General features: G+C 33.2%; 1 protein-coding gene across 1 annotated transcript in view; it reads right to left on the bottom strand.

Moving 5' to 3' along the window:
• Positions 1-2,471, bottom strand: part of LOC126740745 (uncharacterized) — a 56,052-nt gene extending 53,581 nt beyond the window's left edge. Inside the window, exons 1-2 of the mRNA XM_050446905.1 lie at positions 2,187-2,471; positions 1,966-2,082 (exon numbers count right to left, since the gene is read on the bottom strand). Coding sequence (XP_050302862.1) covers positions 1,966-2,082; positions 2,187-2,253 — 184 coding nt within the window. The 5' untranslated portion in view covers positions 2,254-2,471. The remainder of the gene's footprint in view (positions 1-1,965; positions 2,083-2,186) is intronic.
• Positions 2,472-24,854: the final 22,383 nt, after the last annotated feature.

The raw sequence follows: 24,854 nt of genomic DNA, 5'->3' as shown, positions 1-24,854 counted from the left end.
ACTGCTGGCAATAGCAAACTTACACAAAACTCGTTTCATGAAATACGCCGTGGAAGATATAGCCGAAAAATATAATATAACTGTACTGCGCTTACCGCCATATCATTGCGAACTAAATCCTATAGAACTGATATGGGCGCAGATAAAAGGATTTGTAGCAAGACAAAACACGACTTTTAAAATGAAAGATGTTAAGCTACTGTTTGATCAAGCCATTATGGAAGCGACACCAGAGAATTGGCGAAAAGCAGTCCAGCATGTAATTAAGCAAGAGGACAAAATGTGGGATCTTGACAACCTCATCGATCAGACAGTCGATCCTTTAATTATAATGTCAAGAGGTGATGACAGTTCGTCAGATGACGAAGAAGACTACAGTCTATTATAATTTAAAATTGTTATACACTGTTCAAAAAGTGCCAGATCCAAAAGTGACATTTTCAACTGTTTTACTCTACTACTATATTATGTTCAATAAATTTGTGAAAAAAATATATTATTCCATTTAAACAAAAGTAACTTTCTAAAATAAAATAGCATTTAAGTACATTAACTATAAGGTAAAAAACAAGTCCCAGTTACACGCCTTTGGCGAACCGTTTTCAATGTTTATCAGTAGGTAACAATGGGCAAAACTCATAAATTGACCCAAAACCGGGTGGCACTACCTGCAATCAACGAAAAGAAAGAATTTTACATTGAAACTAATACCCAACTAAGGTAGTGGCATAAAATATTGGTGGATCACCAGGTATCACTTTTGCATACCTAATGAGGTTTTATTGCTCTACACACTTCTTGAATAGAGTATAATATCTAAAAAAATCGCAATCATTCTATATTGTGTCGAGCTGTGCCAGGGATGCAAAAGGTACGTGGTTTTTTTAATTAAAGGTAAAAATGGACTTTTCTGGGACATTTTTCTATCATAGAAAAAAATAACAGTCAGAATATACATTTCAGACGAATAAAAAGACTTTAATCCATCATCATTATTGGTAAAAAGATGCACATTTCAAAAAACAGAAGAGCTAATTTTTTCCTTTTTCCTTATTTTCACTTTGGTGACAACATTTTGTGCATGAAAATTATAAGGTATATAATAAATGCTAACAGCCTTTCTTTCTTAATGTTTTACTGAATAAACATGAGCAAAGAGAGGTAAAAAACTATCAGAATTGAAAATTTTGTGATTAAAAATATCATAAATCATAAGAAATTCTCATGTATTTTTTTTAGGGTTAAAATTAGTTTGGTATTTATCATAACAACAAACATATTTTTTACTTTAGTTTTAGTTTTATTTACGATAAAATAAAAATAGGGTGTTTCCATTTTAAAAAATTAACTTATTTTGATTGATATTGATTAATAAAATTACGATGTTGTTATGGTTGGCAAACGTCATTTTTTAACTAAAAATTGAAATATCTCAAAAACGGTTAAACTTGGTTTAAGATATTAAACATAAAATGAGTTTAGATTTTTTACACAAAATGGAAAATTGTAGTAATATACAGGGTGTTGCATTGAAATTAACGGAGTTGATATCTATTTCCGGCATAACCGGAATTGTTGCCAGATTTTTAAGATTTTCATAGCCATAGTTCCCGGAGGACTACCCTATATAGGATTTATGTCGATTAAGTGTTTTTCTTATATTTTTGTTAAAGCTAAGTACCTAATTTGAGGGTTCATTCCATTTGCAATTAATGGATAATCGAATTTTTAGTAACCTCTAAAAATTTTACATGAATATTGAAAATAATCAATAATATCTTTACATATAAAATATATAAAAAAATATCTTAATATTTATACCTATGTATTATTGGGTATTTAAGCTCGCCCCTGCTTATACTGTAATGTAGCACCGAACATAAACTAGAATTAATAAAATAAAACATAAAATAGAATAAATCTTGTTCTTTATACTGTGAATGTAGGTATAATATGTGTAAATACCTTCTATTTGACCTCTTGCAAAATCAAGTGTTTGAAGAGAAACATTTTTGTATGATTTTGCATTGTTTTGATCTTGTTCCGTTTGCACAGCGGCGTCTTTGTAATCTCTAACCTCATCTAAAATATTTATTAAAATTTAAACATACAGAGGTATACAGTAAAAATATAAATCTACCTATAAAAATGGCATAGGAGTTTTTAATTTCGGTTAAAATACTTACTATTTTTTAGCAAATTCAGCGAAGGCACAGCATTATATTGCAGGTAACTCTTGACATTATTTTTCATATAACTGTCCACGGGAAAGTGTAAATCGCAAATAATTAATTTACTATAACACTGCTCAGGTGTTAATTGGGCATATTTATGCGTACCCAGGAACCCTAATGCGAGTTTCCAAGTTTCACATCTAAAGGTATAATTAAAAAAAAAAATAATATCGAAACAGAATAGTATGATAAGCTAATAAATAAAGTATAGATAATTAATTTAAATTATATTACCTAGTTTTATCTTTCGGGCATCGAAAAAATGATCTTCCCGGTTCCCTTTTACTTCTGCAGCCATCTACGCAACATATCGCCGGCATTTTTAAAGACGCCCCTGTATAACTAACCACCAAAAGTTTTATGCGATAAGTAAGCCTGTACGCGGACACGAATAAACATCGACGGGCCGAATGAGACCTAAATTCGCCACCGGGCAGCAAAAAAAGAGTAGCATCAGAAAGCGAGTGAGAAAGGCAACATTTTGGGCGGCGCTTAGAGTGATCCTTCTATTCTAGTTTATGTTCGGTGACCAAAGCGACGTTACGGTATCGCCATCGCATTGTCGGGTACATTTAAGGCATAGAAATAGAGAAGGATAGAATGGGCCAAGACCAGTGTTGCCAACTCACTGAATGTTTTCTCCACTGTTTAAGAGCTAAAATCCGCTAGACCCTAAAACACGGTGTTAACGGTTTTAAACGGTCGCGGCCGGCAGAGGGTTATTATAGTTATAAAAAGTATATTATATTTTTTATTTGGCTAGTTATAAGAATAAAACAAATAAATGAGTAGAGTAACGAAACTTATAATTACCAAATTCCCAGGAAAATACAAACAGATAATCTGATTAATTCGCATTTTGTATTTAAAACTACAATCTACAAATAGTTAAATAATATAAGTCATTTTAGCTCAAAAAAAAATCATTTTCTAGATCATCCGTGTCACCGATGCCTATTTCTTGGGAGTTGGTTCTGATCTTTTTAATAATATCATTTGGCAGCAAGAAATCTTTACAGCAAATACCATTTTTTCGTAGTCCATTACGAATGGCGGGAATTGAATTAATTAATGGAAGTTTCATGCGATTTCTAAGCTTATTTTTAATAATGTTCATTAGGCTGAATTGTCGTTCTATTTCGACATTCGAATGCGGCAACGATAAAAACCCTAAGGCTACCAGAGCCAGTTCTTTAAATACGACAATATTTTGAGAATCCTTGTACAGTCAACAAAATTGAAAATGTCCCTCGCTCCGTGGCTCTTTACCCATTTAGACGTAATTTAAGCACAATTTGGCTACACTGTATTAATGAAGAAAGTATAGCAGCATTTTTCGAAAATAAGTAACGGGGGCTGATGCGGGGGCAGCTTATGCGATCGATCCCATTATAACATTGTGTATAAGGTACCATTGTAAATTTTAAGATCTATTTTTAAGGAGGGTTTTTCCATATTAATTGGCGGCACGATGATGCAGGTAAAATGTATAAGGTGGTAATTATAAATAAATTTGATGGTAAGTAGAATTGTACTGTCTTTTGTGTTTATAAGTGCCTCGAGTCTATTTACGTGTTTAATTTTTTTTATTTTTTTAAGTGTTTTATGTAATATTTTTTCATAATGCCAAGATTGCCTGGACAGAGGGAGAGTATCATGGAAATTCGTACTAGAATTATTGTTATGCATGAGATGGGTGCCACCTTACGAGAAATAGCAATGGCTACGGATCTTTCAGTAAGTTTTTTTTGTATGCATTTCGTTTCAATTTTTTGTTAGGTAAAATCTATTTAAACTAAACTATGAAATTTGTCAAGAAAAGTTTGAAGAATCTTCAAAAATTCTCTTTAACTTTCATTTAGAAAAAAAAGGTTTGTTTTTATATGGAACCAGCTTTTTTTGATATCCCGAAATAAGCTAATAAATTTAATAGATCAAAAACGAAAATTATTATCTCATCGTCCTGGGAATCTATTCAAATAGGAGTAATTTCGAGGGTAATTTATAATTTTTTCATTAAATTTTTTATTTAGAAAAATAGCTGAAAATTACATATCTTAAGTTTAATTTATCGATAGATATGTAAAAAAGTTATAAAACTTACCTATATTTTTTAACAAAGAAAAATATACATGTAATTGGATCTATCAAAATAAAAAATGTTTTTGTTTTATTTTTAAAGTAAAATCATTTTAGATATGATTGATTGTTTTTTTTGAGGTAGTATTTTTTAAATCCAAGCAACTCTTATACAGGGTGAGTTTTTTAAAGAGTTGCAACGCGATATCTTAAAATCATTCAAGTTTTTTCTAAATATTTAAAAAACGAAGGTATAGTTTTTTTTTAGATAATAAATAAATTTAACGCAGTACCATACCCTAAAAAAAGTATTAATGGGTTTAAAGGTTTCTCAAAAACGGTAGTCGAATGTAGTATAGATAGGCGATATTTTGAATATTAAATTTAATATCCGACTCACTATGGCACCAGTTGAGGGTTAAGGGGAGTGGCCCTATTAAAAAATGTTTATTAAAATAATATTTAGTCCAAAACGCACCGTAAGCCAATCCACTACCTATTTACCGCATTATTTGTATCCATCTAGTATATTTTTATATCTGTATTATTATTGTATTTATTATTATACCTGTGAATGGGTTTTTTTATGCCAAATTTAAGCTTTACCTCGTTAATTATATTTATTCGATTTAGTAATATGATACATATGTATATGCATTTTACGATATTAGACTGAGCATTGACATAAGTGAGCTTTGACATAGGTAATTTACGAAAAAGAAGAGAAGAATTCTATCGCCTGCTTTTATTATAATTTAAAATAATTTTGTCTCTTCGCGCCGGTTGTTATTTTTAAATATGAAGGTTTTATAAAAGTCATAGCAAACATTTTAATCTGAAATATTTTCACTTTGAAAACTTTGTCAATATTTTCGCTTTATTTGCTTTTCACCATATATTAAAAAAAGTTGTCATAGAAATATATTTTGACGTAACGCTCTGAATGTTTTAAAAAAACACCAATAAATAATATAAAATTATATTATTGTTAAGAGACGCTGTTATTGCTTTTTTAGTACCTACTTTATTAACTTATTCTTAATAATAAAATATTTACTGCTATTTTTTATCTATACCTATACATATAGGCCACCCCTTTGCTAAACTGTTGTCACTAACCTAATAGTATAATAGATATCTATTTAATTAATTAATACTAATTACTGCATTTGCTTTTAAACAGGTCAAATAAGTTAGACGCTGGATCCAACGTCAAGAAGCAGAAGGGTATGTAGAAACCAGACAACATCCTGGAAGGAAACCAGTATTGACCGAAAATATGAGAGAAGCTATTGTTACCCAAGTAAGAAATAACCCTTTCACAAATAGCCGGGTGGTCAAAGAAACCATGAACTTGGATGTTAGTATGCAAACAATTAGGAATACTCTTCGTTCAGCTGGAATAAATTGTAGACGACCAGCAAAAAAGGCCAAATTAACGGTCGACAACGCAGAGCGAAGGCTTAGGTTTGCTCAAGAAAATATTGACCGAGACTGGTCAAATGTGGTATTTACTGAAAAAAACGTTTTCTTCGGATATAAGGTCCCATCAATTAGTGTGGAGACCTACAAGTACCAGATATGATTCCCATTATGTCCAAGAAACTGAAAAAAGCGGGAGAATAACATTGTAATTATCGGGTTGGATGACCCAAAATGGACCCGGAATGCTGGTAACCACGCCACCCCAAATGAATTCCGCGGACTACGTGGACATTTTGGAAAATTCTTTTCTGCCTTCATACAGAATATTATATCCGGCTGGACCAATATCCTTTATGCACGATAATGGTCCAATTCATACCTCCTGTATGGCGAGAACATGGTTTGAGAAACATCCGGAATTTAATTTAATTCCATGGCCATCCAGAAGCCCCGACTTAAACCCCATCGAAAATTTGTGGGCTGAAATGGTGAATTCTTGGGATACTTTTAATCAAGGCCAAATTAGATCGAAGGAAACGTTACTAGCCCACGCTCAAAGAGTTTGGGAATCTTTCAGAGGGAGACCCGATTTTAGTAATTACGCGGGATTAATGCGGAAAAGGCTGCAACAATGCATTGACGCAAATGGTTTTTATACCAAATATTAATTAAGAAGCCATACCAATACCAAATGCACCCTGTGATATTAAATAATTATTATTTAAAAAAAAGGTATAAGTTTCGAAAAAAACACAATACGTAGGCTATTTAAAAGTTTAAATAAAAAAGTATTTTTATTGTAGATTTAAATTTATTTACAAACGGAAATATTACTTTATTCATCACTTCAGTAAAAAAGTGTGCTTTACTCATGAAAACCACATATATTTTTTTCTACCTCATAAACAATTTAAAATATGGATTTGCCGAACAACATTTTGAATTAATCGAACAAGTGGGGACAATTTTGAACAGTTTTTGTAAAAACAATGTCCACTTAACTTCATAATGAGTAAAAAAAAATTCAATAACGCAAACTAACTTTCTTAATATGCAACTTATATCAACTTATATCAACCAACTTCTTTTGACGAGTTCTACACCCTGTATTTTTATATAGGTATACGTATAAATAAAATGTGAGGAAAAAGAAACAAAAATCTTAATTTTTTTCCCATATTATGGTAGTACTTAGTACAAGTACTTAGTTTTACAGCGCTAGACAGGGTATTCCAAAATAAGTAGTTTTGGTAGTATCTCAGCTCGTATTGCGTTATTAATGCTAGGAGGCGGTGCTAACCATAGCGCGCTATTTTTTATGAAACCTTTAATGCTTTAAACAGGTTTGAGTTCGCGTTTTTCATTTCCTAGACACAGGATGAAAGAGAAAAATCTCAACATATACCTATCGTTTCTGTTGTATCACTTAAAGTTTCTATTATTATAATGTTTCCCTTTTTTATGATTACCTATATTTTGGTTTACACTCACTACTGGTTGCTGCCAGAATTAAAAAACTATTATTTTATCATAGAATTACATCTGTTTGTTTACTTATTTTTAAATACACACCATATATTTAAAAATAAAAAAAACAAATAGGTATTTTTTTAAATTATATTATTTTATACAATAATGCACACTTTAAAAGTAAAAAACAATTTAAAATTTGGATTGGTATTTTTATTTAAGTTGCATTTTATTTTTCAAATGTTGGGTGAGTAATATAAAGTAATACTTTGATAAAAAAAAATTCAAAGAAAACATCGATTAGATCGATAAGATCAAGCAAACAAATTATAATTTGGAGTTATAGTGTCCCAATAAAAAAATTACTGAAGTTAATTTCTCAAAAGTGATGAACCAAACAGAATTTTGAAGAGCGCATTTAGCCAACGTATAAAACATTATAGCGCATTGTCCTAAAAACTTTACATAAGGAAGAAAAACAAACTGATTGATTTTTTTAATATCAGCTAGCACAGCCACAAAAATATTCGAAACGTCCCATTGCAAAAACCCCACCTACTGAAAAATGAGTTCCGCCACCCCTGCCTATTTATACACGACTAAACTCGATCGATACTCTACACCCTAGCGCCCGCCGTACGCTACCCCTTTCAGTCAAAAGCCATGTTGCCAAATTGTAAGGCAACGAAGTCCGAGAGCAGACGCGAGGGACATTTTCAAATTTGCCGACTGTACACAAAAACTTCGAACCAAAAATGGTGCGTATTGTCAATACTTTTCCATGGAATTAAATGGAGTTTTTTCCATTGATTGTCGATCAGTGCTATTTCTTCGTTATTTTTATTTATTAATTTTAATAAGTCTATAATATCTCTCTCATTATGATTTAAACAATTTTTAACCGAAAATAATGAAATTTTTTTAAAAACTTTTATATTGTCAGGGACTCGACTTTTGATTTCGACTTTTTCGTCTTTGTCGTTAAAACCTTTTGCTACCATAGTTTTTAATTTTTCAAAGAGGTATCCGAGGTAACATCTTTTATCGATATATTCCTCCAGCTTATCGGTGAATACATTAAATTTTGAGTTTGGTGTAAAAGCTTTATTAACTCTATTAACATCAATTAATATTGATTTTAAAAAACAAATATAAGCATAATTGAAGTCATCTGAGTACATTTGATGTAACAAATCCGCAGTATAACATTTATCGTTACTTAATTTAGCTGTTTGCAAGTGAGTTTTAAACTCTAACCACTGAGCTGGTATGCGACTAACAGCTGGCTCAATAGACAACCATCTAGTTGCACAAGCTTCCACTATCTTAAGAGATTCAGAACCGTCATTAATTGTTTTATACAATTCATTATATAATGATTGTCTTATGAAAACCAATCATAGGTTTCACGAATTAAAAATTCTAAATTTCGTGGCAGTTCTTTTGTTGCAGCTGATGCAGCAAGCTGTAATGAATGGCATATACAGCGAATTAAAATAATAGTTGGATTATAGGCCAATAACTTTTTATGAACGCCATTGTTTACACCAGTCATTACAGCTGCATTATCTGTCCTATGCTATATAAATTTTGAATTTTTAAATTTATAATTTCTTAACATACCCAAAAGGCATTGCAAAATCCCGTCTGCATTACCAGAATTCAATTCCCCTAGTCCCAAGCCAGTTGACATAATTTTATTGGTTTTTGCGCTAAAATATATAATAGATCTACCTAAATATTTGATAAAAGAAATATCATTGGACTCATCAATTAATATGCTATAAGTTAGATCTCCAACATTATCTGTAAGCTTATTACGGAAGTAAGGTGCAATTACATTTGTTCAGAATTACTTCAGAACATTTGGTCCGTTGCATTTGCAATTGTTCAGCTTCAAAACCTAAAAAAGATTACAATAAATGAACGTATTTTTATTATGTAACACTCAAAAAACCTTTAAATGAGGATTTACAAGTGGGTATTAAGTTCGATACTTAATATCGAAGAATGACATGCAAATTATATTGCTAGTTTGCCATCGGCCTTTTTTACTGAGTCTAGTTGACGTTCTGGCTTAAAAGGCAATTTGGTATTTCCCAAAACAATCGTTGCGTTGTTCTTATACCTTTTGCTATTTGCATAATTTTTCAAATGAGAGTATTTATTTCCAATTGTGGTCATTCAAAATTTAAACTTTGCCAATTTACCGTTGGTTGACTCAAAGAAAGTTAACCATGGCGATAAAATGGGATCTTTCATCCAAACTTCTCTAAACTTTTGACTATACGTATTTGCCATTTCAAAATATAGGATCTAACTAAAATATATTATCAACTAATAAAATATATAATAGTTCCAAACATTGTTACTAAACTTACCGTTATTTTAACTCAGTAGAAGTTAAATTAACTATTTATTAACCATGTGGAAACGCAATTCTTACAACACAATTAAATCAATAGTGCAATTTCAATAAACAGATCAGGGGAATCACCGAACACGGCTTGTTCAAATATTCAGAGGGCGCTCAACACCAGCGCATTGACCGAAACGAATTGCTCGGGCGAATGTATTTTTTCCCGCTGCCTAGTGCCTACACTTGGGCATGGGCCTCCGAAAAGTAAGATGGGAAAGATATAATTTATTAATTAATTATAAAATTATTCCGCTAAAAATTCCGCTGTCCGCTAAATCTAGTGGCAAATCCGCTAAATTGGCAACACTGGCCAAGACCTGCGCCGATTGTCTAATGACCTTGGTCGCCATTTGTATCGTCTTCTTCTCTTTTATGATAATATTCCATGTGTCTTTCGTTTCTTAATTTTTTTGCCTTTGTGGTGTTTACTTTCGGAAAATCACAGATTAAAGTAGCTCAGGTTTGCCAGATCCGTGTAAAGAAAAAGCGAGACAGCGAAATTCAATTTAGTCTGTGTAAATATAGGAAGAGGAATGGTCGGGGAGAGGGCTGCGATTTTTAAGAATATCAATTAATCCTATTTTGTTTTTAACATTCTCTAAGGGCCCGGTATAATAAAAACGAACGTTAACCCCCGGTTAGCCAACCAACGGTTGAAATCTAACCGGTGGTTCAGAGCTGTTCCATAGGTTTGTTCTAGCAGAAGTTTGACCAATACACAAACGGTCTGGTATCTGCGCAGACGAAAGTACGCGTTCTAGCAAAACTAATCCAGGATTCTGACTGCCTGTCAGAATTCAGTTTGGAAATTAGTTTCAAACCACAAAAAGTAGTCCATAGAATTTCCAAGGGATTTCGGTTTGGGATATGCGCAAGGTATATGTCAAAACTTTGTTTTATTTTTTTGTTTGTCATTTAGATAATCAATAAGAAATGTATATTGGATTTGGAGTTTGATCTTGTGGTTTGATCACGTTTCATTGTGGGATAATTGAAATCTGATTTTTGCTGCTTTCAAAGTATTACGGGTTGGCTTTAGAGTTGATTTACTACTGTATTTATTAAATATCTAAAGATAGGTATATAAAAAATTTAATAAAATTCTGTGTAATTTTACATTATATATTGGGTATATAAATATATCCTAATTTTTATTATTACGGGTTTTAAGAGAATCCAAAATGTCATCAGACTTTTTAAGTTCGAATTCAAATCATGGATTTGATTCTAATGTATCGAGTGATGATGAACTAGTAAATATCCTATTCCAAGGCCACAGGAGACCAAAAAACGAAGGCTACCTCGAAGTTACTGTACCACTGTACAATAACCAGGAATTTGTGGAGCATTTTCGAGTTAGCAGACAAGTGGATCAAGATACCATAGATTTGAAGAAAGTGAGTTTTTTAAGTCACAATCAGGTGGAAATGGCAAGCTATCAGCCTATAAACAAACACTATTTTTTTGTGATTTGCTGGTCATGAAGCTTCTTTATTTAGAGATTTTGGAGATAGATTTGACATCATAATTAGCTGCCTTTTTTACGTTCTTAAAAAGATGATACATCTCCTAAGTAGAATGTCACCAAATGGCCATCTGATCTTAAAAAGACAACTATTGAACAACATTTCAGAGAAAATGGATTCCCATGGGCCATTGGGCCTATTGATGGTACTCATATAAAGATTGATAAGCCTAAGAATGATCCAAATTTATACTTAAATAGAAAGAATTTTTACTCCATCCAGGTCAGTTAAATAACAAATACCTATTTATAGTTTTTACTTTAGTTTTACCACTTAGGCGTCCAGCATTTTTTTGATTAATATAATTTTGGAATATTAAGTCTGATGATTCTATTTTTTGACCTACAATAAGTGACCTTTTGTTCACTCAACCTTTTAAAATTATTTTCAGATGCAAGTGGTTTGTGGTCATGATTTATTGATAAGGGATATTTTTGTTGGATCTCCTGGCTCTGTTCATGATAGCAGAGTTTAAAAAAAAAATTCTCTATGTGCGGAATTGGTAGAGAGGTGTCAAGATTTTTATTTACTGGCAGAAAGTGGCTATCTGTGTTTAAGAAATCTTTTAACTCCATATAAAGATAGAGGACACTTTACAGCCATAAAGATAAACTTTAATTTAAAGCTATCAACAAATCGATATGCCTTTGAGCATTTTTTAGGCTTGCTGAAGCAGAAATTGCGACAATTGTACCATATCAAATTAAGCAAAATTGATAATATAGTGCACTGTATTCGGGCCTGCTGTGTACTACACAATTTGTCTCTAATGGGAAAAAATTTAATTGTCGAAGCTGAAATAAACATAGAACTACCTTTACCCCTCAACGAGGCCGGACAACAGTACAATAATCAAGATAATAATGATTAATTAATGATAATAGGGATGCTGCTTACCACAGAAATTTAGTTTCTAGACAAGTTTTAAGGAAGCCTTGGGATTAAAAGAATGTGGGTGGTGAATCAATGAAATCATGAAAAGTATTTGTGTCATCTTTATTATACAGGGTTACTGGTAATTCGATACATTCCTTTGGAGATGTAATAGGGGAGGGGGTAAGAAGTAAATTGAACCCTAATATGTATTATGCAAAAGTTGATAGTTTTCGACATATTTAATTTTTTCTGTTTTTCTTCAAAATGTAGACCTTAGTGGTTTAAAAGGCAGTTTCCAGAAAATCCGCTGTATATTTTTTTAACTTTTTAGGCAAAATACATGCTCAACACAATAGTGTTACGTTTGTAATGGCAAAAGTCCCGCAAATAGTTGTAACCATAGGTAAATTCTCGATGCAAAGTGTAATTTTTTTTTCTTAAATAAAATACTACACTTTCTAGTGGATATTTTTTGAAAAAAAATTATGCTACATTCTTCAAAATTTACGTAAAACTTTCTTATTATCTAAGCTAACTCATAGGCTATAAATGCTACCAAAAATTTTAACAGAATTTTGTATTTTTATTATTAATAGTAAGAACGCACTTGAAAAATGCCAAGTGGTATTTACTTCTATGGTATTTAAGTACTATAGCAACAATTTGTTTTTTTAATTTTATTGTTAAACATTTGATGTGTAGATAGTCTGACAGCAATAATTGTTGTGGAAAGTAGTTAAATTACGAGTTTCGAGTTTATTTTTCGTGTTTTCAAAGAAGGTATTCTATTGGTTTCTGCGCTATGGCCACCTTTACTAACGCTGAATATGCAGATATTATGTTTGTTTATGGGTTTTGCAATGGTAATGCCGCGGAGTCTCGCCGAGAATACCAACGTCGCTTTCCGAACCGCCGCATTCCAAATGTCCGTGTTTTCGCTTCGACCTACCGAGCTATCGCTGAAACTGGATCCGTAAAACCAAGAAGAGGTGACGCTGGCGCTCCTCGCGTATATCGAGCAGAAGATGAGGAGGAAATATTAAGACATTTTGAAGACGATCCAACCACATCCACTAATGCCGTAGCGCAGCAAACAGGATCATCGCAATGGAAAGTTTGGTCCACGATTCGGCAAATGGGAAGCCATCCTTACCATTATACGCCTGTCCAAGGATTGGAAGAAGGGGACCCGATAAGAAGGGTAGAATTCTGCAGATTTATTATAAATTCTGATGCAGACAATAGAACTTTTTTAACCGACATTTTGTGGACGGACGAGTCAAAGTTTAGTCATGAGGGCATTACAAGTTTTCATAACCTTCATTTTTGGGCCGAAGAAAATCCCCGTTTAACAAGAGAAACCAGTTTTCAAAGAAAGTTTTCTGTAAATGTGTGGATGGGACTTATTGGCCGAGATGTAATAGGACCACATTTTTTCCCAGACCATTTAAACGGGGATATTTATGAAAATTTTTTACGACATGACCTACAAGATCTTTTTGACGATATTCCTCCCGCCGTTAGAGGACGAATGATATTTCAACATGACGGCTGTCCAGCTCATTTTTGGCGGTCAGTTCGGCAGTTCCTGGATGAACGTTTCCCGAATCGTTGGATTGGTAGGTCAGGTCCAATAGCTTGGCCAGCACGAAGCCCTGACTTAACCCCGCTTGATTATAGCATATGGGGTCAAATGAAAGCACTGGTTTATGCAACCCCAATAATTACCCGGGAAGATCTTATCCAAAGAATAACCAACGCTGCCCAGCAGATCAGGAATACCATAACAACTAGAACAACAAAGACTGACTGAGAAAGCGCTGCCGAGCCTGTATTCGCAATAGAGGCTCTCATTTTGAACAATATTTGTGAAGGTAAATACTGATAAATGCGTTACTTTACAATTTATAATAAAAATACAAAACCATGTCACCTAACTTTAAAGCATTTGTATCCTGTGAGCTAGCTTAGGTAATAAGGAAGTTTTAAGGAAATTTTGAAGAATGTAGCATAATTTTTTTTCAAAAAATATCCACTAGAAAGTGTAGTATTTTATTTAAGAAAAAACAATTACACTTTGCATCGAGAATTTACCTATGGTTACAACTATTTGCGGGACTTTTGCCATTACAAACGTACCACTATTGTGTTGAGCATGTATTTTGCCTAAAAAGTTAAAAAAATATACAGCGGATTTTCTGGAAACTGCCTTTTAAACCACTAAGGTCTACATTTTGAAGAAAAACAGAAAAAATTAAATATGTCGAAAACTATCAACTTTTGCATAATACATATTAGGGTTCAATTTACTTCTTACCCCCTCCCCTATCACATCTCCAAAGGAATGTATCGAATTACCAGTAACCCTGTATAATCAAAGTTTACGGAATAGAGTACTATTCTATTCCGTATTCTATTCGTATTCTATTAAATATTATTCTACTAAAAGATGTTCTAGCACAATTGGAAAGTGATTTAGATGAAAAAGATGAAGAACATGTTGGATGTGATAACGGCCCTAAATGGTGCCATCTAAAATGTACCAGGGTACGCAATAACTCTATATCTGAGTTGAAACAAGCATACTTTAAATGTGATGCATACTAACTTAATCTAACGTTATTCTGTTAATTAAAAGTAACGTCCTTAGTAAGTAGCGTAGATGGAGTTTGCAGGTTTAGGACCAAAAAATCAAAAACTTCCTCTTTTGAAAATGTGCCGACATTTCGACGTTTATTTACGTCTTTTTAAAGGCTGTTTACTGCGAATAATTTTTTTTGTCGATTGCATATGGTATACTAATGATGGCAGAATAATATATGTAGATGGGCACATATGTGATTATACTTTTGAACAAACATAACATAAATCACACATAATAGACAATAACTTTTTTTGTTTTTTTTTTATTCTTCACATCAGTAACATATCAATTTTACGATATATGTATATATATATATATATATTTACAAATAAACGAACGCGGTCAATTCTTGGTCCTAAGCCTGCGAACTCCATGTAAGGTATTTTGTTAATTTATACTAAAAGATTTTTATGTTTTCGTTTTATAATAAAATTGGTTAATGTCCAGTATATTTAAATTTGAGTTTCAATAAATCTGTTTGTATAAAATGTGTTTTTAAGTGTAACTTCCGTAATTTAACAGGTTCCTCCAATTGTGCCGGTTACCGTTTCATAACTATACAATTCCTGTAATTTGGTTCGGTTATGAAGGTATATTTGGTTTGGTTTCGCTTTTTTTCAGTACCTTCGGTTTCGTGGATTAATCATATTTATTAAACGAGTTTAATCGACGACATCCGTTAATCCTGTATTAGTACGTTATGTTATAAAGTTTTTTCATTGCATTCAATATACTTGACTGCAATTTAAATCCAGGATTTGATCTTGATATAATGGGGGTATGTATTTATATATTTTTTTTAAACAGTACAAACCTCCATATTTGAAAAAATAGTTACGCACAGGACCCATTTCTTCATCATTTAGGAGAGCTATCTACTAGAGCTTTCATCACTGCTTAGGAACAGGAACTCAAATATACCAACAGCATTTGCATTTGCATTCATTATGGGTATTATAAATAATAATAGGTACCTATAATACAAAAATGGAATTTATACCCTAATATTAACAAACAAAAACAAGACCAATGATCAACAAGAAACCAGAGCGTTCCATTTCAAACCGATATTTTCAGGAACCATAAAAATACCGCTTCTAACCATCTCTGCGTGAACCAAAACACATAGACCAGCGTTACTCAAAGTGTGCTCCGCGAAACCTCCGGTAGGGCTTCGCCAGCAGTCATAATAAATGAATGCATGTATTAAAGCGGACCCTATAAGAATAAAGTTACCTAAGATAAAAATAAACAACCAAAACGAAACGCCTACTTATAGGTGTTACTGGGACATAAAATACGAAAATTTAATATATGTATTATTAAGTAAATGCCCGACCTATTACATCGAAATGTTAGAGCGTTACTCGTACGCCACCATTCGCCCCCGGACTATAAGCAATCGAAAGACCTCGGTTCGTTCCGCTGTTTCTCGTGCTCGAGTTATGTTGTACCATCCTATACAACATTATAATTGAAGCACCCTATATATGATAGAAACATGATCCATTATACGTGGGCGCTACAGAGATAAATCTCGGGATTACCTGACTATTTCTTTTTCTCGCGAATTATCATATTATATTTCACTTATTATGTTTTACACCGTAGTTTATCAACTAGTATTTTACGTATTATTTTCATACCATATTTTATCTTATAATATTTTAATGAATATGTTTTTTGTCGTATTTTGTCGTATCTATTTTGATTTAGTATTTAAGACCCTAAAGTTAGATCTTAAGCAGTAGTAAGAGTTGATTGTTGCCAGCCTTAACTTTTTAATAAATGTTTAAAAAGTTCTGTGAGTTACTTTCACTTAACCTACTCAAGAAACTAGGTTGCTTCTACGAACTAAAAGAGGCTGCTGGAAGCAATACATTATTCTCGTGCGTCGACGCGTACTTCGGAGAAAATCGTCTGGCTCTCCGAAGTTTCTGAGGAATTCGAGATGATTCGATGGTTGCTGGTATAATACAGGGTGTTTCAGAGTTGTGGTGCCAAAACCTTAGGGGAGATTCCGCTCAGCAAAATAAGAAAAAAAGTTTATATGAACATGGGTCCGGAAATGTTTCGTTTCCCAGATACAGGGTGTCAACTTTTTTCCAAAAATTAAGTTTTTTATTAATAACTTAGAAATGCGTTAGTCGATTTCATTGAATTTTTTACAGTTTATTTAAACCATTATCAGACGTCTACTGAAGCAATTAAATTCGATACGAAATTTCCAGGGGCGTACCAATAGAGCAAGTATTTTGTCTTTTCGTAGAAAAAAATATCACCTTGCAACTTTTTTGCGGTTTTTATTTACTTATTTTAAAAAACCCACTAAAATACAACTTTTTGGTCTCTTGACTTTTTTTAGTGTCTCGCTTCGTTTTTGAGAAAAAATTACAATACGGCACCACGGCACGTCTCTGAACTCCATAAGGAAAAATAAAAATGCTTAGGAATTATCTAAAAATGTATCGCAGTGTGTTTATTTTTGAAAACTAAAAAAAAACATCAAATAAAATTTTCTCTAAAATAATACATTATTTCTCAATTTTATTAGTAGGTACGAGAATACATTTTTGTTAAAGTAATCACTGATAACAAAATTACAATAAATGTTTAAACTGACAACCTCCTGCTTCGATGCAAGCATTGCAATGTCTCACCATACATTGTCGTACTCGTTCGAAAATACCTGCAGTGTTCTGAATAGTCCGACAAGAATCGAAAATTCTTTGCTGTAATTGTTCCACTGTTTCCACGGGGGTAGCATAAACAAGGTTTTTTAGGTAACCCCAAAGGAAAAAATCTAAAGATGTAAGATCTGGTGAGCGAGGAGGCCATGCAATGGGTCCTCCTCTACCTATCCATCGTCCAGGGTAAGCTTCATCCAAATAGTTTCTTACTTCTCGGTAAAAATGAGCCGGTGCACCGTCATGCTGAAATATCATTTGCTACCTGCTATTTAATGGAACTTCTTCTAGGAGTCCTGGAAGAGTATTGCGTAAAAAATCTAAGTAAACATCTCCATTTAAGCACGGTGGTAATACAAATGGGCCAATCAATTGATCAGCTACAATTCCTGCCCAGATATTTAGATGAAAACGCTGCTGGTGGCCTGTAACGTGCGTTGCATGAGGATATTCTTCATGCCAAACATGATAATTATGGCTATTAAAATATCCATTTTTGGTAAACAACGCTTCATCGGAAAATAAAATGTTCCTATTAAACTGTGGATTGTTTATAAGGCTACGAAGATACCACTGGCAGAAAAAAACACGGAGTGGATAGTCGGCTGGAATCAATGCATGGACTTTTTGCAAATGGTAGGGATGCAGCAGCTGCTCATGCAATATTCTCCAGACTGAACTGTGTCCAATTCCCGTAGCAATAGCTATTTCACGAGTGCTAACGAATGGTGCATTTTCCACTCTTTCCAAAATTTCCTCCACGGCAGCCACAGTTCGGGCAGTTCTTCTGGGAGCAACATCAGGCCGTGTTACACTCAATGTACCAGTTTCTCGTATTCGCCTTTCGATATTTGGAAATATTTTTCTGCTGGGATGTCGCCTATTGGGAAATTTTCGACGATAAATTCGTTCGGCTTCTCGATAATTGCAACGGGCCTCACCATACACAAGAAGCATATCTGGTAATAGGTCAGCAAAAGTGTATTCCATTTTTTTTCACCACCAACTACCAAGATAGGTATTTTAGAACTAACACTGTTAAATTTAAACTTTAACAAATGCAGAGCGTTGTAAACAAAAACACTTACTTTGATACAAAAATAATCTTTAGAATGGATAGGAATGTAATTTCGGTATTTTCGATGTTAGTTACGATTATTTACGATTTCGATGTTATTTCGATGTTATCTACGTGGTAATGTTTTTTTTAGTTTTCAAACACACTGCGATACATTTTTGGATAATTCCTAAGCATTTTTATTTTTCCTTATGGAGTTCAGAGACGTGCCGTGGTGCCGTATTGTAATTTTTTCTCAAAAACGAAGCGAGACACTAAAAAAAGTCAAGAGACCAAAAAGTTGTATTTTAGTGGGTTTTTTAAAATAAGTAAATAAAAACCGCAAAAAAGTTACAGGGTGATATTTTTTTCTACAAAAAGACAAAATACTTGCTCTATTGGTACGCCCCTGGAAATTTCGGATCAAATTTAAGTGCTTCAGTAGATGTCTGATAATAGTTTAAATAAACTGTAAAAAATTCAATGAAATCGACTAACGCATTTCTAAGTTATTAATAAAAAACTTAATTTTTGGAAAAAAGTTGACACCCTGTATCTCGGAAACGAAACATTTCCGGACCCATGTCATATAAACTTTTTTTCTTATTTTGCTGAGCGGAATCTCCCCTAAGGTTTTGGCGCCACAACTCTGAAACACCCTGTATAAAGGAGAATTGTTTGGCGCGGAGAATTTATTAATCAAGCAACGTACCGCAAAATTTACTCACACCGCGCTCAGTATTTTATGTTCGCTTGTCTTGTTGTTTGTAGTGGTTGTAAAATCTTGTATTTCGTGCGTCAGGAGATACTATTTGTCATAAAATTGACCAAATCAAATTAGTGTTAAAGAAGAATGGAGCGTGAGCTGGCTTAAAGGTGTTGCAAAAAATGTGGTTCGCTTGGATGATGCTTCGGCATCGTATTTGGTTAGTTCCTGCATTCCCAAGCAGGAGAAGCGCACACTATCGCTGAAAAGCTAATAAAACCATGTGTGGTAGACATAACAAAATGTATACTCGACGAAAAATCTGTAAAGCATCTTTCTACAGTGCCGCTTTCGAACGATACAGTTACGCGCCGAATTGGGTATATGGTAGTAAACATAAAACAACATGGTTTCTGGTTTCACGGTTTCAAAATAACAAATTCGTCTTGCAAATGTATGAGTCGACTGATGTTGCTGGACTGGCCATCTTGCTAGTAATTGTGCGATATCCATATAAAAATTCACTCGAGGAAGACTTGCTTATGTGTTCATCGCTGCCTACTAACACAACCGGAGAAGAAATTTTTAACACGATTAACATATTTTTTGAAGAAAACCAACTCGATTGGAATGATTGCATTAATATTTGTACCGATGGAGCCAAGGCAATGACAGATAGAACAGCAGGAGCAATATCACGAATAAAAATGAAAGCGCCAAATTGTAGTTCCAGCCACTGCATCCTGCACACAATCACTCGCGTTTAAGAAAATGCCACCAAATCTAAAATTGGTTCTTGATGAGTCAGTAAAAATAATTAATTTTGTCAAGTCACGTCCACTACAATCCCGATTGTTCTCAATATTATGTGAAGATTATGGTAGCGATCATAAAACACTATTGCTCCATACTGAAGTGAAATGGTTGTCTCGGGGTAAAACTTTAACAAACTTTTTTTGAACTAAGAACAGAATTAGAAGCTTTTCTTACAGATGTTCCTTTTAATTTAAAAGACCGTTTGTCCGATAAAAGCTGGTTATTTGGCCTAGCATTTTTAGCAGACATGTTTGGGAAACTTAACGAATTAAACCTGTCACTACAAGGAAAACAGACAACAGTTTTAATGGTAACAACAAAATAACTGCCTTTAAAAGAAAATTAGATTTTTGGATTACTTGTTTTGGTAAGAGAGAAATCGAAAGCTTTTCATTGCCAAGTGAGTTCCTTAGTCACCACAGTCTTAGTGATACAGAAATATTTTAAAATGAAATATTTGTTGAATTGGTGCCATATCTCAATGATCTGCAAGGGACTTTTGAATCTTACTTTCCTGAAGAACAGAATATAAAACTGAAAATAAACTCATGGATTCAAAACCCTTTTTCATCTAAATTGTAGAAGCCTGAAAATATGTCAAATCAGATCTATGAATTATTTCTAGAAATGACATCAAATACAAGCATGGAATCATTGTTCAAACAATTTCACTAAATGATTTTTGGTGCAGGGTTCGTGATGAATATCCACAACGTGCCATAGAAGCTGTGAATGTTCTTCTGCCGTTCCCAACAACATATTTGTGTGAAACGGGATTTTCAGCATATACAGCTACAAAAACAAAATACCGCAATAGACTGGATGCCGAACCAGATCTGAGAATTCAACTTTCTTCTATCAAGCCTGACATTACCCAGTTGATGAGGAATAAAAAAACAATTACATGCCTCGCATTAAATGAACTTAGTGTTATCATTTGCTTACTAACTCACTACTTACTGTATCTATCTTTTTTTGTATGATTATTAATAAACTATTCACATATAACTGCTTTTGCTTTTAGTTTAGAGTTTAGGGTTCCGTTAAAAATTTAATTTTTTAAAAGGATTCCGTCACAAAAAAAGTTTGAGTAACACTGACATAGGCTGACTATTGGTATGCTTTTGGCCGACTGTTGGGTTTTCATGAAAAATCTTTAATTTTACAAATTATACTTGGTTGCTATGAGACGTCACATGTTGTGTGTATTTTGTTTGCCTACCAGTCAGTATTGAATGATTATGTGAAAAAATGATTATATGTAAAATGGCCGACTACGATTTAGGGTAATTACCCTATACTGTTTGATTATAGAAACATACAGGAAAAAAACTTGGCTTGAAAATGACTTCTAGTTGCGTAAGCTATCCAAAATTTTGTTTCTCAAATTACACTAGTAGCCCCATCTTTTAATCGATTTTCGAGCACAAGATCAAATATGGCGACTGTCAATATTGCCTCAAAGATTCGTTTTATGGTTTTTGTCATTGTTTGGTGAAGGAGCCAGTAAAATAGTCAAAATTAAACACAAAATCGCTATAATATTATGAATCCTCTCTCTGAATAATAGCTAATAGTGGTAGTAATATGTTCTGTTTGTCAAAATATAGATTGTTCTCTAGTGCATTAGAATTTTTTTTATGGTACCTACTACTAGTATTGTACTATTACCTACTCTCCCATTTATTTTTGTGAGGAATCAAACATTTTCAGAACTAGAATATTAATAGTTCTATAAATATATTTATAAATTTTATTATTATACATTCACAAAAAAAGATTTTATGTAGTGTTATTTCTAAAATGTGATGTATACGTTTTAAAGAAATATGTTGTATCCGGCTACAACTACTTTAAATGATACACCAAACCACAGAATAAACGATCTCACAGAAGCGAAGGCTTGCGTCGGCTCCTCTGATATCCGTGAACCAGTTTTTTATAAGCCCAACTGACAGATGCACCCGGCGCAAATACACTGAGATATCTCGTAAAGTTGTAGTAAACGCATACACCGAACGAAATGCTTTTATTTTTAAAATTAAAATGGTTATATTCATATAATACGGGAGCAAACTACAAAATTTAGTTACATTTCAAATAGGATTTTTTTTTGTTAATATTTTTGTAAATAATTATTATTTTTATAAAAATTGTTATTTTACAGTTTTGATACACGATAGAGGTGTAGGTTAGTATACTTTTAATTTGTTTTGGAATGGAATTTTTGTTTAGTTGTTTTATGATAATGGTAAATAATATTTGCCTTTAGTAAGGCACTAGCTGATAAAAAGTCTGCTATTTGTGTGATGTTAATATGTTAACAATATACATATACATATGTACATAGGTAGGTATTTTTAAATGAAATTTTAGCTGGAAGGTTTATACGCAGGTATGTTTTCTCGTATATTTTAAACACAACACATTTAAGAGTAGGTATCATCGGCTTTTATATATTTATATATAAAAAGATATATGTATGTATTATTATATACATATGTATAGTCGAAGTCGTTTATAATAGTCAGTGACGTCAGAAAAAACCAACAAGCAACACAACTAGAGTGGCTTAAAATAATATTTAATTCCCTAAATACAAAATCCATTAAAAGCCGGTGACACGCGCCTACTCCAATTGTGTGAACTCAGTGGCTGTTGTCATAGGCCCGCCCTGCTCGCATAAAGCGCGCAGTGGTGCCAAGTATATTGCTCGTCCTTTTCTCTCTTGTTTCGCGGTAAATGGGGCAGCGAGATAAACAGTCATTACTTTTAACAGAATGGCAACGCCTATAAACGCAGAAACATGCTTTCCTTGTTATACGTTGATTTGATACATCCCATGGGCGTGTTTGCGGGTTTATTGTTTATTTTAGTGTTGTTGCTTGCGTTATTATACGTTATTATAATAAATAATATATATTAATATATATTATAAATTTATTTTGTTACTTATAATATTATTAATTTACGGTATTTTTCTTCGGCGTTTAATACGGTGTTTTTGTTGTTTTGTTTGTGAAATTTGTGAAAAAAGTGTACTTCAAATATTAATTTTCAGTATAATGGAACAGGGAGAAGCTTCGACTAGTCGTGAACCTCCTCCAAAAAAAGTGAAAAAACATTTAACTATGGGCGAACATGCAATGGTAAAAACTGTATATGAAAGTATTCGCGCTCAAAATTCCGATTTATGTGCCGAAGACGCAGCACATTTGTGCGGAAGTTTAACAAAATTATGTCCTAGGACAGTTCTCCGATCGCTTAAAGTTAATAACAAGAAGCAAAAAAAGGAAACAAGAGGTAGAAAGAAAATTGTTCTAGAGGATGATATAAAATATATATGCTTCGCCGCAAAGTGCATAGTTTTTTTTTTAGAAATGAAATGCCAACACTAAAGAAAATTAAGGCTGAAGTAGATGTTGATGATTCTTTAACCAAAATATCCCTTGGAGTTTTAAAGCGAACATTACGCGGTTTAAACTTCCGGTATTTGAAGCGAAATCGCAAAAGCTTTTTAATTGAGAAAGATGACATTGTGTTGTGGCGAAGAAAATTTTTAAAACAAATACGTGACCATAGGCTTAAAGGGAATAAGATATATTATACTGACGAAACTTGGTTAAATGAGGGACACACTCGCTCAAAAGTATGGCAGGACTTAAATGTCACAAGCTCACGGCAAGCATTCCTTGACGGGTTATCGACAGGCTTGAAATGTTCTTTCGGTAAGGGCCGTCGTCTGATTATTACGCACATAGGGAGTAACTCTGGATTTTTGGATGGCGGGCTTAACGTTTTCGAATCTAAAAAAAGTGGCGACTACCATGAAGACATGAACAGTGACGTATTTGAAAAGTGGTTTTCATCAGTATTACGGCTTGTGGAACCCGGTTCGGTGATCGACATGCATATAGACAATGCGCCGTATCACAGTCGCCGAGTAGAAAAATTACCTACGTCTGCTTGGCAAAAAGCCGACATAATAGACTGGATAAAATCAAAAGACATCCAGTTTGATGAAAATTTGCTAAAAGTACAATTGCTTGATATTGTCCGGGTACATAAAGACCGGTATATTAAATATGTTATCGATGAAATGGCGCATAAATGTGGAGTTACTCTATTGCGATTACCTCCATACCACTGTGTGCTGAATCCGATAGAACTTATATGGGCGCAGATAAAAGGTGAAGTTGCGAGAAAAAATACAACCTTTAAATTAAATGACGTTAAGCTGTTGTTAAGTGAAGCTATTAATGGCGTGACAGCAGATGATTGGAAGAAGTGTCTGCAGTAGTCTGCAGAAACTAGTACTGCAGACTATAGGTACCTGACCTACCTGAAAGAGTTTTAGGGTTTGCGACGCTGATTATTTACTAAAAATTCTACCCGTAATTAGAATAATAGGAAAGTAATAAATAGGTTCTCGAACTTGCAATGCCTTTATTTTAACATTTAACACGACGTTTCGGTTGGTAGTATCCCCAACCGTTAACAAGTGTAAACTGTATCTATTTATTACTACTCTACCAATGTCTACCACCTTCAAAAACAGAATAATAGGAATTATATATATAATAGGAATTTATAAATATAGTAAAGGTACTAAGCCCATATGTGAAATTCAAATCATTTTATCTTTTAAAACTAGAAACTCTTTGTATGAAATAAGCTGGAGATAGGAAGTACATATTTACCTCTTTATTACTATCCCATTATAATAGGCATTATAAATAATAACTAAAGAAAAATTGTTGCCGCCACTGAATTTATTTCCCTCTTCCCTTGCTTCACTCGGCGCGCCCTAAAGCTGAAAATACGTCACTGACTATTATTTCCGTCTCCTAGTATAGGTACCACACATACAGTAGTGGCCATAATTATAGCAACAAGTACATTTTTCCTTCAAATT

This window comes from Anthonomus grandis, chromosome 9, assembly GCF_022605725.1.
Source record: "Anthonomus grandis grandis chromosome 9, icAntGran1.3, whole genome shotgun sequence".
NCBI classification, from domain to species: domain Eukaryota; kingdom Metazoa; phylum Arthropoda; class Insecta; order Coleoptera; family Curculionidae; genus Anthonomus; species Anthonomus grandis.
Note: the sequence above shows the minus strand (reverse complement) of the source record. Positions and strands in the feature narration are given on the sequence as shown.